The 17,592-nt window shown below is 33.8% G+C and overlaps 1 protein-coding gene across 1 annotated transcript in view; it reads left to right on the top strand.

The window, feature by feature from the left end:
• Positions 1–1,994: 1,994 nt before the first annotated feature.
• LOC111511446 (cathepsin B-like) overlaps positions 1,995–17,592 on the top strand; it is a 28,438-nt gene continuing 12,840 nt past the window's right edge. The window contains exons 1-3 of the mRNA XM_074182746.1: positions 1,995–2,145; positions 9,855–10,198; positions 11,340–11,540. Coding sequence (XP_074038847.1) covers positions 9,866–10,198; positions 11,340–11,540 — 534 coding nt within the window. The 5' untranslated portion in view covers positions 1,995–2,145; positions 9,855–9,865. The remainder of the gene's footprint in view (positions 2,146–9,854; positions 10,199–11,339; positions 11,541–17,592) is intronic.

Below are 17,592 nucleotides of genomic sequence, written 5' to 3'. Positions count from 1 at the left end.
AAACAACAAAGAAATTAACGCATTTTTTATTTAATTCAAAGAAGGTGTTCAAACAGGTTTCCGTTATTTTCCAAACATAAGTATGATCTTCTAACTGTAGAACTTAAATCATCACGTAACATCTCTGGTGTAATACTGTTAAATGCGACAGTTACACATTCTCGTAACGGCTGTTCAGTTTCAAAAGAATGTTGGTAAACCCAGTTTTTAACAAAACCCCATATGAAGAAGTCCAGAGGAGTTAAGTCAGAGGATCGCACTGGCCAAGACACTTCACTAAAGGTTCCAATCCACCTTCCAGGAAATCGCTGCGAAAGATACTCTCGAACTTGCCTAGAATTATGTGCAGGAGCACCGTCTTGTTGAAACCAACAGTTATTGACCTGTGCCAGAGGTAAATTATCTAAACAGTCTTCTACATAGTTTTGCAATAAATGATGGTATCGTTCGGCGGTCAAAGAATTATAGTAAAAAAACGGACTTGGTATTTTAGTTCCTGAAATTGCACACTACATATTAAACCCAAAACGTTCTTGATGTCGTGATATTTTCTTAACACGCGGATTTTGCTGAGCCCAGTAATGCGTATTGCGGCGGTTGAAGATACCATTATTAGTGACCATACTTTCGTCGGACCATATTATTTTTGAAGGGAAATTATAATCTTCTTCACACGCGCGTGTATACCATTCGCAAAAATTTCGGCGCCGTTCGAAATCCCCTGGTTTAAGTCCTTGGCAAATCCTAAATTTATAGGGGTGATATCTATTTTTACGCAAAATAAATTGAGCTGTGGATTTGGCTACTCCTACATTATTTTCGATTTGCCTTGTTGATAATTCAGGGTTCTCAACAACTGCTTGTAAAACATTATTTTGGGCTTCTTCTGAAGATTCCTTTTTTCGAGATAAAACAGGCTTTTTAAATAAACCATATTCTTTTAAATTTCGAGCCAGCTCTAAGAAAATGGACTTACATGGCTGCTTTCTTTCTGGATATGTATTAAGATACATTGCTGCTGTATTTATAGTATTTTTGTGGCACAAACTGTAGCACGTTAGCATGTCAAACTTTTCTTCATTGCTATAATGCTCACCCGGCATACTCGACGATAATAACACAATATTATCTATTCAACAATAAACAATAATAACGACAACAGTAACAATAACTATAAAAACAACAACTCCACAAACAGGCTAACAACAACGACAATTACTATTTTATCGTGTAATTAAATAATATTTGACAGGCTCGGTGACAGGTATTTACGTCAAAGCATTTGTTTGCAACGCCTACTTAAAGATTTTTTTAAAAATAGAAAAAATGTAATTTTCCTTCAAACTAAAAAGAAAACAATGGCATGTGATACATCGTTGAATTTGTAATAAAAAATGGAATCAGATACAGGGTGTACTTTTGTTTCGGGTCATATAAAAAAATAAAGTTGATGATGGTTTCTTGAAAACGAAACGTTGGATATAAAATCTAAAAATACCATCGTGTAGTACCTTAAAAGTGCCAATGAAAAAGTGTTATTCGTTTTTTGATATCTTTTCAAATAAAGTCAGAAAAAAATAAAATTGATATTGTCAAATTCTCGTTTTTCCCAAATATCTCAGCAGGCCATGAAAATTCTTCAAGTTTCTAAACGGCATGTAAATAACCTTCAAAGAACACAACTTTTTCCTAATTTAACCTAAGCTGTATCTCCAACAGGTACTGAGATTCCCATGCTTAGGATCCTTATCTTGGACACACGTATACCCCTTCTTTACATCTTTCTACTTCTCTGAGAAGATTCTGGGACATCCCATATATCAACTTTTTTCGTCCTCTGAATTTGGAGTTATCACTTAGAGATATTCTATAACAAATGAAGTATTTTCAATTAAGTTTTGATGTGGTTGCTACTACTTTGAATGTTTCAGAAACGAAACTAACTCAACTAGCAAAATCTTCATCAAAATCATGATTTTTTATACAAAACAAGAAAGTCATTCACGTACTCATATGAATTGAATAAGAAATACCTGAGCTATGTGATTGATAGATAATTTTCAAGTGATTGAATCAGTATATAAATGAATAGACGCAAATATATTTTCATTGGTTTACTCTTTAGTTATTTATCTTGAAAGGAAGGTGAGTCAAATTTTAAATCTATTGTGCTAACCCGCCTCAGCAAAAATTGTATTATCATTTTTTTTAAATTTCATTTCTACCAATGCGTAATGGAAGAAAATAAATTCCTCTTTTCTCGTTGTTCTGTTTGTTGTTTACTGTCAACAACTTGGCCCCACCCTTATGATGATATTCATCAGATGAGAATATTTATTGGACAAAAATAATTTTTCGTTCAGGAAATCACACCTTTATGAAGCTCTACATTCAAATTTTCATTTAATTTTGATTGGGGAAGGTGAAGTTTCTCAAAATGATCAATAAAATAAAATTTGGTGATTGATTTCGGTGATCCATTTGGTCGTTTTCACTTCCTATCGATTGGCAAGAGAGATAAACTGCAATGAGAGATCTTATACATGGGTTTCTCATCATTTCACCCGATAAGTAACTGCTTCAATACTTTATATTCCTATTTTTCTGAATTCATGCTCATTTCAAACATTTCGAAAGTTATTAAAAAAATATTGAAAGCAAGATCCATTCTGTCATCCTATTATTCTATTACATAAAACGATCATCGATATTCTTAATACATTCTTGACAAAAAAGAGTAGATCGGCAAACTTGGTGGACCCAATAATCATTTCCATAAATTGAAAGCATGACAGAATCACATTAAAACTCAACTCAAATAGATGAAAGTGTCAGTAATCTTATGACTTGAAAACGAAATCTAATGACGACGTTGACGAAATAACTGATTGATTTATATACAATGAATTCCCCTTAATTTACTGACCTTTCACTCGAATAAACTGCCAAACATCACGTTTCGGAATAAATTGGGAAATCTCTGAAGACGCTTACAATAAATACTTAGACATTGTGATGGACTGTAATTTTATGTTATACGATGGCTTGTTTATTTTGTGGTAATTCATTTCATTGAAATTTTATATAAGTTTAATAAATATACAGAGTGTCTGCGAAGTATGGAATAAATTCTATACTTCCAAAACCAAAGGTCGTTTTACAAAAACCTGAAACACGTCGATTTTCAATTTATAATAATAATAATAATATTCTACATTTAACAACGAAATTTCATTATACAGGGTGATCCATAATAATGTAATGACGCCATCGGTAATTTTTCAAAATGCAACAACCTGTATTTGGTGTCAGTTTTTGATAACGAGCTGATTTCGAAAAAGTATGATACTTGGGGTCTAACGGACAGAATTTGAGAGATGTGGGCTTAGAAAATAAATTGTATTGATATCTAATGAAAGTAGAAATTAATTAATTATTTTATATTTTTTCTAATGATTAATTTAACAATGGGAAAGTAATCCAGTAATAAATACACGGCTTTATTTTAAATGTTCGAACTGTAGGTAACAGTAACCGTGCTAACAAGTATTTCTTATTAATTTCAAAAAACTAGGCGGCTAGTTTTTTTTGTTATTGTGAAATGTCATTACTTCGGTTGACGTTCAGTAACTATAGTTGTTGTATTAATTCGAGAATTTTCTGTATTGTATTCTGTATTGCCTCGGATTAATTTGAAGTATAGTCTATCTATTACCAATTGGAACGGCAATAAAAATAAGAGAACAGTCATAAACATTTCTTGCCTGGGGCCCCTAGTCGCCCAGATAGTTAGTAAACGTGCTCTCAAATGTAGTTGAGGAATAAAGGCTCGGCTAGCTGGACTGGCTGAATACTAATTTTTGTGCGTTTCACAATATTTCTTCATCACTGAGGATACACAACAAAAACACACTTTTGTCTATTTTCCACTATACTTATTTCTTTATTGTTGACCGGTTTCGACTATTACACCATTTTCAAAACTAACTGATTACATTTAAATCTAAGTAATTTATACCTATGTTGCTTATTCTATCATAAATGATTTGATATACCTGATATACCTGATACCCGGTACCTGCGTTTCATATACCTGTAAAATCCATGAACATAACAAAGCTTTCAATATAATGTAGGTTTTGGGATCTGGATTATAGGTTCAGGAGAGAACTATTATTTAAATCAAGTTGTTCGTTGAGGACAATAGAATTGGAATTTTTCTTTGATCTGTTTATTTCTATAGATTCCAACAGATTCATCATTTTCCCTTTTTCGCATGTGTGTGGGATCTTTAAATTATCTTTATTGATTTTATGTTTCGAATTTTGAAGATGTTCGTACATTAATGATTTTTTATCCGAAATGACATGTTCGTGATACCTTGTATCAAAATTTCTCCCAGTTTGGCCTGTATATATGGCGGGGCATTCACCACATTCTATTCGATATATACCAGATCTCTTCCCTTTCTCTAATTTAGGTTTGGCATTAAATAATATGTTTCCTAAATTTCCGTTGGATGTGTAGGATGTTTGTAAATTGAATTTTGAGAGATGATTTTTAATATTCTCGGAGATTCTACCAGCATAATTGATACTAACATATTTGTGTTCTGGTCTTGTGGAAATTGAGTATAGTTCTTTCATTATTGATTTTTGTTGATATTTCATTATTATGTTGTTAACTAGAGTGGTAGGTATTTTGTTATTAACTGCTGTTTGTTTAATGATTGCGATTTCACTTCGGAGGTTTTGATCAGAAAGGAGTATTGTGAGGGCCCTATGTATCATTGACCTGAATGCAGACAATTTCTGTGAAATCGGGTTAAAAGAGTCAAAAGGTATTGTGCAATCTGTGAATGTGTTTTTTCGAAATATGTTAAAGTCGAGTTTATCATTGTTATTTGATATTGTCAGATCTAAAAAATTCATTTCATTGTTCTCTTCTATCTCTACGGTGAATTTGATCTTATCGTGTAGACTATTGAGGAATTTCAAGTAATGAGATATTTGTCTAGTTGAACCATCGAAGCCTACTAATATTTCATCTACATATCTAAACCAGAACACAATATGTTTATGGGAAAGACAGTTATTCAAAATTAGATTAGTCTCTAAATTGTTTAGGAATATATCAGCTAGTAACGGACTTATCGGTGATCCCATCGGTAGGCCTGAGTTCTGTATATAAAATGTATTATTGATTTAAAATAGTTCTGTTTTAAACAGGTGTTGAACAGTTCACAGAGTTCACTGTTGACATATGGGTTAGTATTATGTCTATCTAATATGTTTTTAATCAGGGGAAGGCATTCATCTGTTGAAATATTTGGAAACATGTTCTTGATGTCAAATGATACTAATTTAATGTTGTTGTTAATTTTTATGTTGTTGAGTTTGTTTGTCAAGTCTATAGAATTTAGTATCGTGTTTGAAATAAGTGATCTCCCTGAATTCGCAATTTAAGAATTTTGACAGCTTATAATTAGGGGTATTGGTATCTGAAACTACCGGTCTGGCTGGGTTACCTTCTTTGTGTAGTTTGATTAGTCCATACATCTCAGGTGGACGGGGGTTCATGCAGGTAGTATTCTTCTTGTCCCATGCTGTGGGAAAAAGGAACGTAGAATGTTCAAGATTTTTCTTCAGATGGAGTGTGAAGGGTTTTGTGGGGTCTTTTTTTCAACCCTATGGTGTCCAATTGTTCTATAATATCTTGCATTTTTGAATCGTATTGTTGTTTACTCAGACATACTATGCTGTTACCTTTGTCTGCTCTGGGGAAAATTAGTTCTTCTTTTTTTGCCTTCTTGGATATGGTTTTCACTGTCTTCAGGACTTATTATTTGTGGCTGGATGTTCTGCTTTCTTTATCATAGTTGTTAGCTTGTGTCTCTATAATGTTGGGTTATTAATGATATTGAGGTTATTCGAAATGATTAGTTCCGTTTGTACTCTTATGATTTCTTTGGTTCTATTAAAATTATTACTAATTGGAGGAGTGAACTTTGGATTCTCTAGTAATTCTGTTTCATCTTTGGTGAACTTACTATTTGACAGATTGATGAATCTTGGGTAGAATTCATATTCCGAAGGTTGAATATCTTGTTCTTCAACACGTGTTTAAAACAAAACTATTTTAAATTCAATAATACTTTTTATATACAGAACTCAGGCCTACCGATGGGATCACCGATAAGTCCGTTACTAGCAGATATATTCCTAAACAATTTAGAGACTAATCTAATTTTGAATAACTGTCTTTCCCATAAACATATTGTGTTCTGGTTTAGATATGTAGATGACATATTAGTCTTCTTCTAGTGGTTCCACTAGTTAATCACCGAAAAATCAATTAGGATAATCATCATTCAAAAAACGAAGTCCATATCGGACCAAAAAACTTCAGGTATATAAACAGCTAACCCTTGTCTTTAGATTCAGTATCAAGTTGCTTCTCCTGAAGATGCTAACCTTGTTAGCGAAACGCGCGTCGAATGCAAAAATATCAGTTTGGTGTTAGGGTAATTGATCTCTAGAAAAATTGTCAACTTTCACACCAAAGGTTCCAATATCATCGTTTAAACCGATTTTGGTGAAATACTTAGTGTTTTTGGGTACTTTCATCAATATGGTTTTCTGGAGACCTTTTGAAACAAATGATAACATTACGTGTGCGGAATCTGTGTCAACCGACACGGAATTTGAAAATTAGGACTTACATGTTCAAGTTCAGCGAGTGATTTTAAATATTCATGAATGCTTGAAGAAGGAAAACTGTCACACTTCGCAGAATGCTATTGTGTAGAATATGCGAGTTAACGAAACTATCTCGTTCGACAGTTCTTCGAGTCACTGAAATAGGGCATGTCATTGGCCATGCAATGAAACGAAAACAAAGAAAAAAAATTCGCAAACGTTGATGGTGCTACATAAGATGTGATTCGGCGAACAATTTATGGTATATACCAAAAAAATGAAGTACCAACCTTGGAAATGATTTGGTATAAATTACTCGACTATCCCGATTACAATTACAAATCTTTAGAAACTCTACGAGTTGTCTTATTGTCTTGTGTTGAATAAAAAAAATTGAAAAATTGGATGGTCATAATGGAATCGATGCGCATTGTTCAACTCCGACAAGAATATTTGAGGCGAATGAAAAGCTACCGAGAATCCAGCAGATATATAATCTACCTCGACGAAACTTGTTTTGACACCAATGATGTTGTCAAATATGGCTGGGTAGACGAAACCAAGTAATGTGCTTTGAACAAAAATATAAAAGATTCGTCTGCTGATTACCACGAAGATATGACCGCGGCTTTATTTGAAACCTGGTTCAGTAAGCAGCTTCTCCCAAATATTTCTCTGAACTCGGTTATTGTTATGGATAACGCTTTGTATCATTCTCAGTTATTGACTACAATACCAAACAATAACACAAAAAAGCAGATATTGTTGATTTCATGCGAAATCATGATATGGAAATACCCGAAAATATTCCAACGAAAAAGGTATTGCTGGTGACCATAAAACAACGTAATTTCAACGTATATTATTGATTCGATGTGTGAAACACGTGGTAATATTATCTTACGTTTGCATCCATATTGTGTATTTGGGCCACAATAAAAGAAAGCTTGCGGAAATGTAATCAGTCACCGACTTTGAATGCTGTAGTGCTTGACAATATAAGGCGAGTGGTGAATGAAGTAGGTAATAGTGATGTGTGGAAGAACTGTGTAGTCAACGTTTTAAAAAAAGAGAACAAATATTATGTGCAAAGTTCCATAAATCCGATCGTTATTCAACCCGATGATGATTTCACCTCATCCGAATAGCGAAGAAGAATTTTGATTTTTCTAGCAATTTTGTTGGCCTCTATTATTTTGTAAATATATGTTTGACGAGAATTCGGTGTGATTATTCGTGTTTTCATTGTATTTTACAGTCTTCGACTCGGAAATCAATTACCTTAAATTTCAAAGTTTTTCATAATTACCCATGGTGGAAAAATTAGTTGAGATAACTTTTTCATGGGGTGATCAATTGCTATGATTGTAAGGATAAGTAACTGAAAAACTACCACTGAAAAATAATATGCCGACGCCTATGTCGAGGCGGGGATTCCTTCTCTGTGCTGTTCCAATTGGTATTGGAAATACTATATTAACGAATTTAAGTGTAAAGCAAAGAATTGAAATACTTTTGATGATTGGCTATGGAGACAGATCGCGAACTCAGACGAAAGTGTGTAACTTATTCAATGGAAAATATCCAGAAAGTAGCGTAACGCAGTCAGCAGTAAGTAAGATTGAAAAGAAATTTCGAGAATCTAGTACAGTTGAAAATGCACGCAAATCAGGTCGTCCTTCTGTAAAAGTTGGTACAAAACTAGATGTTCTACTTGCTTTTGAAGGAGATGTGCACACTTGTGTTCGTAAGGTTAGTCGTGATTTTTCGATGTCAGTAAAACATCTGTACACAAAGTATTAAAATTGGAAAAATGGCAGCCACTCAAAATGGAACATCTACAGGAATTAAACGAGGATGATCCAGATAGAAGAATAGAATTTTGTGAAGAAAGGATAGATAACTGTCACCGAGACCGTCTTCTCGTAAATAATATAATTTTTTCTGATGAAGCAAATTTTACATCAAATGGTGGGGTCAACCGTCAGAATCGTAGGTACTGGGCCAAAGAAAACCCCCACTGGATGCGTGAGCATCATACACAATACCCGCAAAAAGTAAATGTATGGGCTGCATTGTGATGAACAGGATCATCGGACCCTACTTTTTCGACGGTACTTTAGACGAGCCAACATACCTTAAGTTTTTAAGGGGATATCTTGTACCTACTTTAACGAAGTCTTACCTTTTAACGTGTTAGGAATCACACGTTAGAAGGTAAGACCTCGTCAAACATATTTTTTTTAAACAGATTCACCAGTAGGATTAATCCTGAAAGTTTTGATGAAAGTTTATGGTTTCAACAGGATGGTGCGCCTCCACATTATGCTACAGATATTCGAAGATATCTCGACCAAATGTTTACGAACCGATGGATTGGTAGACGTGGACATATTGAATGGCTAGTGAGGTCGCTAGCCATTCAATATGACTTAAATCCGTTGGATTACTTTATGTGGGGCAATCTGAAGAATGTTGTTTATAAAACGAAACCGGAAAATTTTCAAGAATTAACAGAATTCGAACAGAAATAAACAATATTTCTCAAGAAACCATAAACAAGGTTCAACAAGAATTTATTCAACGTTTAGGTTTTTGTCAAAGACAGCAAGGACTACAGTTCGAACGTTTAAAATAAATTCATGTATTTATTACTGTATTACTTTCCCATTGTTGAATTATTCATTAGAAAAAAATATAAAACAATTAATTGATTTCTACTTTTATTAGATATCAATAAAATTCATTTTCTAAGCGTACATCTTTCAAATTCTGTCCGTTAGACCCCAAGTATCACCTTTTCGGAATCAGCTCGTTACGGATTATCTAAAACTGACACAAAATACAGGGTGTTGCTTTTAAAAAAATCACCGACAACGTCATCACATTAACATGGATCACTTTGTATAATGTAATTTTGCTGTAAAATGTAGAATATTGGAATCAAAAATAGACGTGTTTCAGGTTATTGTAAAACGACCTTTGGTTTTGGAAATATCAAATTTATTCCATACTTTGCGGACACACTGCATGATGGTTTTGGGAAATTTTGGTTACATTAACGATTATTCCAATAATCTTTGATATAAAAGATGTTACTGATTTAATGTGGTGGAATGTTTGTCAACATCGTTTTGATTTCTTTTTCATCTACAGGAGTATTCAGTATGAGGATAGCCTTCTGTTTTATTGTTGTCGCCATTTCTGGGGCTGTTTCATATGGAATAGACTCAAATCCCTTCAGCGATGAGTTCATAGATTACATCAACAGCCAACAAACCACTTGGACTGCGGGCAGAAATTTCGACAAAAACACTCCAGTGTCTCACATTCGTAATTTACTTGGAGCAATCAAATCACCGGTACCCAGGTCTGCCAGAAATGTTTTCTTACACAGTGAAGATACTCCAATTCCTGAATCCTTCGACTCTCGTGAAAACTGGCCCAACTGCCAGATTATCAGAGTAATCAAGGATCAGTCCTCCTGTGGTTCATGCTGGGTAAGATTTTAGATGTTTGAGAAACGAGATTCTTTGGGAAAATAATTTCGTTGGGAATTTAAAAATCGCACCAATCTATTTTTCATATTATATACTAGTATATTGCAGCATTTTGGGATTATATTCTTCACATTACCACATCTAGGTTTTTTCTGTATATTATAACAAGCCTTTGCCTTCTCACTCATAGATTTTAAATTGTCTTTAGTATAATGAATGCTTATTGTGAAAGAAGAAGAGTAATTGAAATAAGACATTGCTATCAATCAATCAATTGGTTTTCTTTTGTATAAGATAAATAATTACTAGGAATACATGAAATGCTATCTAATGAAAAAATGTAATTGGTTCATTTTTCTTTCCAATGAATATTTATTTAAAAAAAATCTGACATGGATTGGGGAAGTTCTGGTTCCAAATTAAAAAATCAACTCCAACCGGTTATTGAACTTCGAAAAACTTATTGTATAAAGAATTGAAATGCTCTCAATTAAAAATGCCTCAGGATGCCCTTTCCATTTGAAAAATCTTGATGTCACACTTTTTTTACAAAAAATTTGTTTTGTTCTTTTCGAAAGGGGGTAGGTTATTCAACTCGTTACTGTATATCCATTTTCTATACATACCAATAAAATGACATATCCGGCAGACTTTTTTATTATCAAAAGATAACTCAAATTATGTACAGATAGAAAGTGAATGTAAAGAAATGTACAGTCCTTTTTCTATTGAATACTATAGAAATGTTTTGTTTATCGTGAAAGTTTATAAGGAAAATGGTAGATTTTATAGTTCTTCAGGTTTATAGAAACAAAAACAATTTTCAGAATCAAGAACGCTTTGACGAATCAAATACATCCGATAGGCCAAAATGGCCTGATGCAATTTTTAATCTGTTACATAATCATTTTTGCATAACCAGAAATACCCTGAAAATAGATTCCACTCAATCATATTTTCAATTAAAGTGAGAATCATCGATCTGATTCGAACACCAACAAGTAGAAATAATTTTTCATGGAACTATGACCTTCTGAATTATAAGGGTGCTTCAAAACTGAGATGCAAATAGAAAAATATTTTTATTTCTGGATTGATGGAAGGAATGATTGATTTCCGATGAAAAATATTTATTTTGCAGGCTGTTGCAGCAACTTCTGCAATGAGTGACAGGATATGCATTCATTCTAATGGAAAAAAACAAATATCCGTTTCAGACGAAGACTTGGTATCATGTTGTTTAGAATGCGGAAATGGATGTTATGGAGGAATTCCTATGGCAGCGTGGAATTATTGGCAGGAATCAGGTCTTGTTTCAGGGGGACCTTTTAATTCGACGACGGTAATAATGATAGTAACATTTGATTCATCATTTATTTTTATATGAATCAAATATACAATAATTGGGCTCTTCCATGGAATTGAAACTTATAGCTCACACTGAAACACTACGAGTAATAAAATACAGTAGTATTACGTTTTTTCCCTGGTTTTGCCAATAATTGAGTTACTTCAATTAAACTCTCTCCGCTGTCACAATGATAACACAACCAAACACTTCAAACTGATATTCAAAAGTCTATCGTCTCATCAGAACACTTCGCACCGCACTGTTCACTAGACTCCTCGATATGTATTTATATATTCCAATGGAACTGATTTACAACGACCAGCAACGGCCGGCGTGATTATTATTTCAGGGGATGATTCACAATACTACCCAGTTGCACATGGAGAAGTCTAGTGAGAAGTGTGGTGTGAAATGTTCTAATAAGGCCATAGTGAAATGAAGTTCAGTTTAATTTTACAGTGTAGTAAATTCGGAACCGTTTCACTATTATTATTATATATACGTATCCCACTTAAACATCTTCGGGTTTATAGCAGAATCACCAGTAAAATAATACATCATTTACTATCCATCAACTCTTGGTAAATGATGGAATCGGTCGATACTTGATGAAAATCCATAACTAATGTATTCTAAAACACTTTATTGTGTGACTTTCACTAAATAGTTTTACAAAAATGCAACACGTGTTTCGCCATACAATGGCTTCCTCGGGCGTGTCTCAATCACTTTCTTCCAAGAGGTTACTATGGTAGATTTTCAAATAAAAGCCTGCTTAAAATCTTCAGAAGAAACTATATTCATCAATAAAGGAAATAAAGGAAAAATATATAACAACATAGTTAAAGAATAAAAATACCAAAAAAAATTAAAAAACAATAACCACAACCAAATCCCAAAAAAAATAAAACCCAATAATTTGTGCCTTCGCCGGAAATTACTATAATATACGAAAGTGACGAAATACTCTTACTTGGCCGATGACTCCTGACCGCTAAATATATATAAGGCAATTATTGGGTCCACTCTATATATAAATTTATTATAGCTGAATCCTTCCCAAAAATATAAAATGGTTAGTAGGTACACATGTATATTAAACTCACTGCTGCCTTTTTCCTGCTCGTCCCTTATTTAAAACTTTTGCACTACACTGCTCGATTTTCGCTTCAGAATAAAAGACTACTCAAAATCGAGCTAACCGCCTGTTTTCAGGAATAAATTAAATTGAAGATTCTACCCAGGAAAACTATCTCCCAAAACAAAATACCGCCCTTGATTGACCGTCAAGAGAACCCTTCAAACTCCCAAGTTTTCAAACCTCCTCAAAATTCACGCAGACTCACTTCCCGAAAAACTTTCGCACCACTCCAAGACCGCTGCTCTAGGCAAAGAGCTGCCAGAACTCTCTGTCTTTTCTTCTTTCAAAAACCAGGAAGAAATCACGGAGTCATTGTCCCCTCCGGCTCGTTCTTTCTAACCCTCACTCACCCAGGTGCAATAGAGATCATCAGAACACATATTTTGATGAGTTGACAAAACTATCAATGCTGGGATAATGATATGCCCGTATTGACAATCTTGAGCTACGTGACAGATATATCTTACTTTTCAAAAGACTCCGGTGAATAGTGTTTTATATAAAAACTCCCGGTCTTGCAGTAATATACATTGTATGGGAGACAGATCCGGCGTTTGAAAAAATTATCAATAAAAGAAATCTCTCTCTTCCCGAAGTTAGAAATTATATTACCATATATAGGTTTCGCTAGGTATTACACAGTGTAGTCGATTATTGGCAAACCCACTAGGAAAACGTAACAGTATATTAAAAAAATAGATTCGCAGAATTATATGAGAAAGCTATTTTCCATCGTGAAACTCATTTCCGTATAGGTATTCATTCAAACTATGAACTTTTCGTAAAAGACACAGCCTTACTCATTATCATTGTCATTATGGATATTCCACGGCGTAGTCGTTCGAACATATTGAATTTGACCCTGAATGATGAAACCTGTAGGTAATCACTCAATAGGGATAAAAGTGAATTACACTGGTCAACAAAATTTTAACTATTTTTTGTTACATGAAAACTTATATCAAATTTTGAAACTACTAGGGTCACTAACCAATATTGTTTCAATGAAAAAAAAAATGTATACAACAGGTTTTTGACATCAAAGCATATATTATGGTGAAAATTACAAAAATCAACTATACTCAGAGAAATTATTACTCACTGTATAATAAATATTAATGATTTTCGTGAATATTTGTCTTCTGGTAGGTCCCTCATGAGTTTCCAATAATAATCAGCTAGCATTCCTGGGCTTCATTTCCATTATTAACGCTTCTCTATTAAGTAAATGTCCTGATGGAATATCTTTCCTTGTTCGTCACTCACAGCACCCAAATCTAGATGAGAGTCAAACATACGTATTTTTTAGGACACATTACACACCAAAGCTTTATGTGACATTATTAGTTCCTCTATTAGGTCTTTGTGTTTTCCGCTTTATGATTCCCTGGGAAATTTTGCACAACACTCACAAAACCTTTCCAGGCGATTTTTTCCTGATCATTTAGTTCTCCTTCAGGGCTCTTATCCTTATCTTATTCATGAGGTGTCGTATTTGTTAGCCTACAAATATTCTCCCTTCAATTTTCGCGTCGCTGAGTTTGGAGAATTTCTCTTTCAGATATAAAAATCCACTGACATCTTTGCGCATAGCTTTTACAAATGTTTTTATCAGACCGAGTGCAACGGTGGTAAAAGTCTGTCATCAGAGTTCACTAAAGGCTTATTTTTAACATTTTTACGGCCTGGAGTAAGTGACACGCTTGAGCCACATTTTATTTTAATAGTGACTTTTTCTGTCTCTGCTGTCCCATTCGCAAATAAAACAGCAACATTTTGTGTAATCAATCCAAGCAAATAATAAATAACTTTTAAATCGCCACAAATTTTCCAAGCGTGTTCACTGTATTTAGTTTTTTCAAGAAGAAATCTCATATTTTCGTAAGTCTCTTCCATAGCAGAACCATGAGCAACCGGCACTGAAGGGTGTTCGTTTCTGTTATGCAGCAACACTGCTTTCAAACTAGTTTTTGAGAAGTCAATGAACAATCGCAAGTGACTTGGATCATATTCCAAGTTCAATAAATTTATCACAACATAAATATTATGATAATGGACTAAATCATTTACTGTAGAAAAGTAAGCTTTTATTTCATCGTCACAGTGTCGAAAATGAGAAACTTTTGAAAGTAAATTGCAGTCTTTTAATCCAGACCCCAAAAGCTCAGCCTGTTTTTAGACAAATTCAAATCACGTACTAAATCGTTTAAATCACTTTGCGTTTGCGGTTCATAACTTGAATCATTATCTTCATATTCCTTATTCGAACAAGTTTTTCCGGACTGGAATCCCGACTTTCTGATCGATTTGGAGACTTCGGCACAAGCAGTTCGGGACTATGTAGGATGGGTCTGTTGGCCGAAGACTAGTTAGATACTGGATAGTAACTCCGTTGTAATGCCTTTTATGTTTGTTCGACTCAAATAAAAGTCCAACCTAATAGGAGTCTCACACACGTTACACAACATTTATCTGGGACCCAGAATTTATCTTGATGCTGCACAGTAAATCCTAAATATTCTTGAAAGCACTGTTCAATTAATGGGGTGAAATTTCGACGCTGGAATGTAGAAGCTGATTCTTCACACACATAACAAAACTGTCAGGGTTAGTAGAACGCTTTAGTTGCACATTTGCGATGTATCTAACGAAATTAAAATGTATGTTAGCTGATGCAATAGCCGCCTAAATGACGTATATTAGGTCAGAAATGAATATATAGCTGTCACAAAATAACTGGATGTGATTGAAACAAAATTATTATATATTCATAATGGGGGTAGGCCAACATAAACAAAACACATTACAAAGATCTTGTGACAAAAACACTGTTGACCTGTGTTATTTTTATCATGTTCACACCTATGAATGCGGCGGTATTTACTATAATCAACTTCAATCCCTGTCGTGTACCTTGTTGCTGGTGTCATAATTCATTCAGTCAATTTCATTGGTGGAAGTAGCTATAAGTTGAACATTTTGTTAAAGGGAAGTAATTGTTATACAGCGTGACTCACGGTCGATGGTAGGTTAGACGTTTCTGGAAAACGCAAAGCATGATTCTTCTGAAAATTTCACCTCTCACATTTCCTTACCTGTTCTATCAATCTAAAATATTTTCAGCATTGCGGAGTTGCCATTTCCATCAAAAAGTCCTAGCAACTTTATTTTTTTAAATGGAACACCCCGTATATTATTACATTTTTGGAATCGCTCTAGTATTTTAATACTTTTTTGTTCATAATGTCCTATACCTATCTCTATCTGTTTTCGAGATAAAAAATAAATTGTGCTAAATATGGTCCAAAACATAGCCTTAAGTGAAATTAGGTGCATCAGTACTCTCAATTCATGAAAAGTTGATATTTTGACGATAGTATGGACAAACTCGAAATATTCAAATAACACCAAGAAATCGACTCCATATCATACAGGGCGTGCTGAAATTACTATTATTTCCATTGTGCATAAAAGTAGTCAAAAGTTCATTTTTTCAAATGAAACCCCCTATATATTACTCGGTGAATTGAAAGATGGTGAAAAATGCTTTAAGATGATATATCATGTCCCTATACCTAAATCGTCAAGTTTTCTCAATAAAATCGCTTCTTCTAGAAACATTTTTTTTTTTAGAATTTGGATTTAGGTAGCAGTGGAATTATCAAACTTATAGCAGTTCGGTTAATTTTATAAGTAATTTACAAAGAGTTATCGACGGTGTTTCGAATCATCTTCCAAAATGAATGCAAATATCGATTATTCAAACGAAGTTCTTATGAAATCATTTATTATTCACATGAACTAAGTGATCAAAACATTGTCAGAACGTGTAAAAAATTCAACCAAATGTATTCTGAATTAACACCAATGAACGAGAGAAAGTTTGTAAGGTTACAAAATAATTTCCTTAACTATGGCTCAAAGTTTCCAGGGAACAACTGTACCAAAAATCAATCATTTATAGGTAAAAAGTAAGATTTTGTGGGCTGAAACATGTGAAAATACAGACAATAACAGAATAGAATGATTCAAAACAACAAAAATGGAAACAAAATATCACATTTTCACAATAAATGCTGAAAATGTTGTCCATTACATTCTAAACACTTCAAAATGTTTTTACAATCCTGGGATCCAGATCATCAATACTCCGCACTATTCGCCGTCGCAATTCTTCTTTGGTAGGCACTGGAGTACTGTATACCCTTTCTTTTGAATCACCCCATGAAAAAAGTCAAGTGGCGTGAGATCGGGTGATCTCGGTGACCAATCTCACGGCCCTAAACGCCCAAACCAACGATCGTCGAAGAGTTCGTCAAGTTTCCTGGAAACTTCCTGGGTGGAATGAGCTGGCGCTCCGTCCAGTTGAAACCACGAATTCCTATATTCCTCTAAAGGCAAATTTTCAAGAAAATCGGTTACAGTCGTCCTTACTATTTGGAGATATCTCTCTGCATTCAGTGTGTGTTCATAAATAAAAAAGCTAATTTTATTGTTCTTCAGAATACAGAAAACATTCAGGTCAAATTTTTCTTGAAAACCCATTTCTTTTGTAACATGAGGATTATGATCAGCCCAAAAATGTTCAATGTTCATTCCTTCTATTGAAAATACCATCCCTCGTAAATTTTGATTCGTCGCTCCAAATTATTTTTGACAAAAATTCCCGATCTTTCTGTGTATGAATCAAAAGGGATTCACAAAAATGCATTCTACGTTCGAAGTCTTCTGCTTTTAGAGCTTGAACTTTGGTAAATTTATATGAATGCATTCCGTGATTTTTCAAAATTCGTTGTACTGAAGCATGTGATACACCTAAATCTTTTTCTGCATATGAATAAAAATATGCCAAAACGTTAACAGTTTTGTCCTCTTTTGAAGTAACAGGTTTTGGTAATATTG

Source organism: Leptinotarsa decemlineata, unplaced genomic scaffold (genome assembly GCF_025532065.1).
Source record: "Leptinotarsa decemlineata unplaced genomic scaffold, Ldec_3_MD MMD2_P_RNA_scaffold_2, whole genome shotgun sequence".
In the NCBI taxonomy this organism is placed as follows: Eukaryota; Metazoa; Arthropoda; class Insecta; order Coleoptera; family Chrysomelidae; genus Leptinotarsa; species Leptinotarsa decemlineata.
This window is presented reverse-complemented; position numbering and strand designations above follow the sequence as displayed.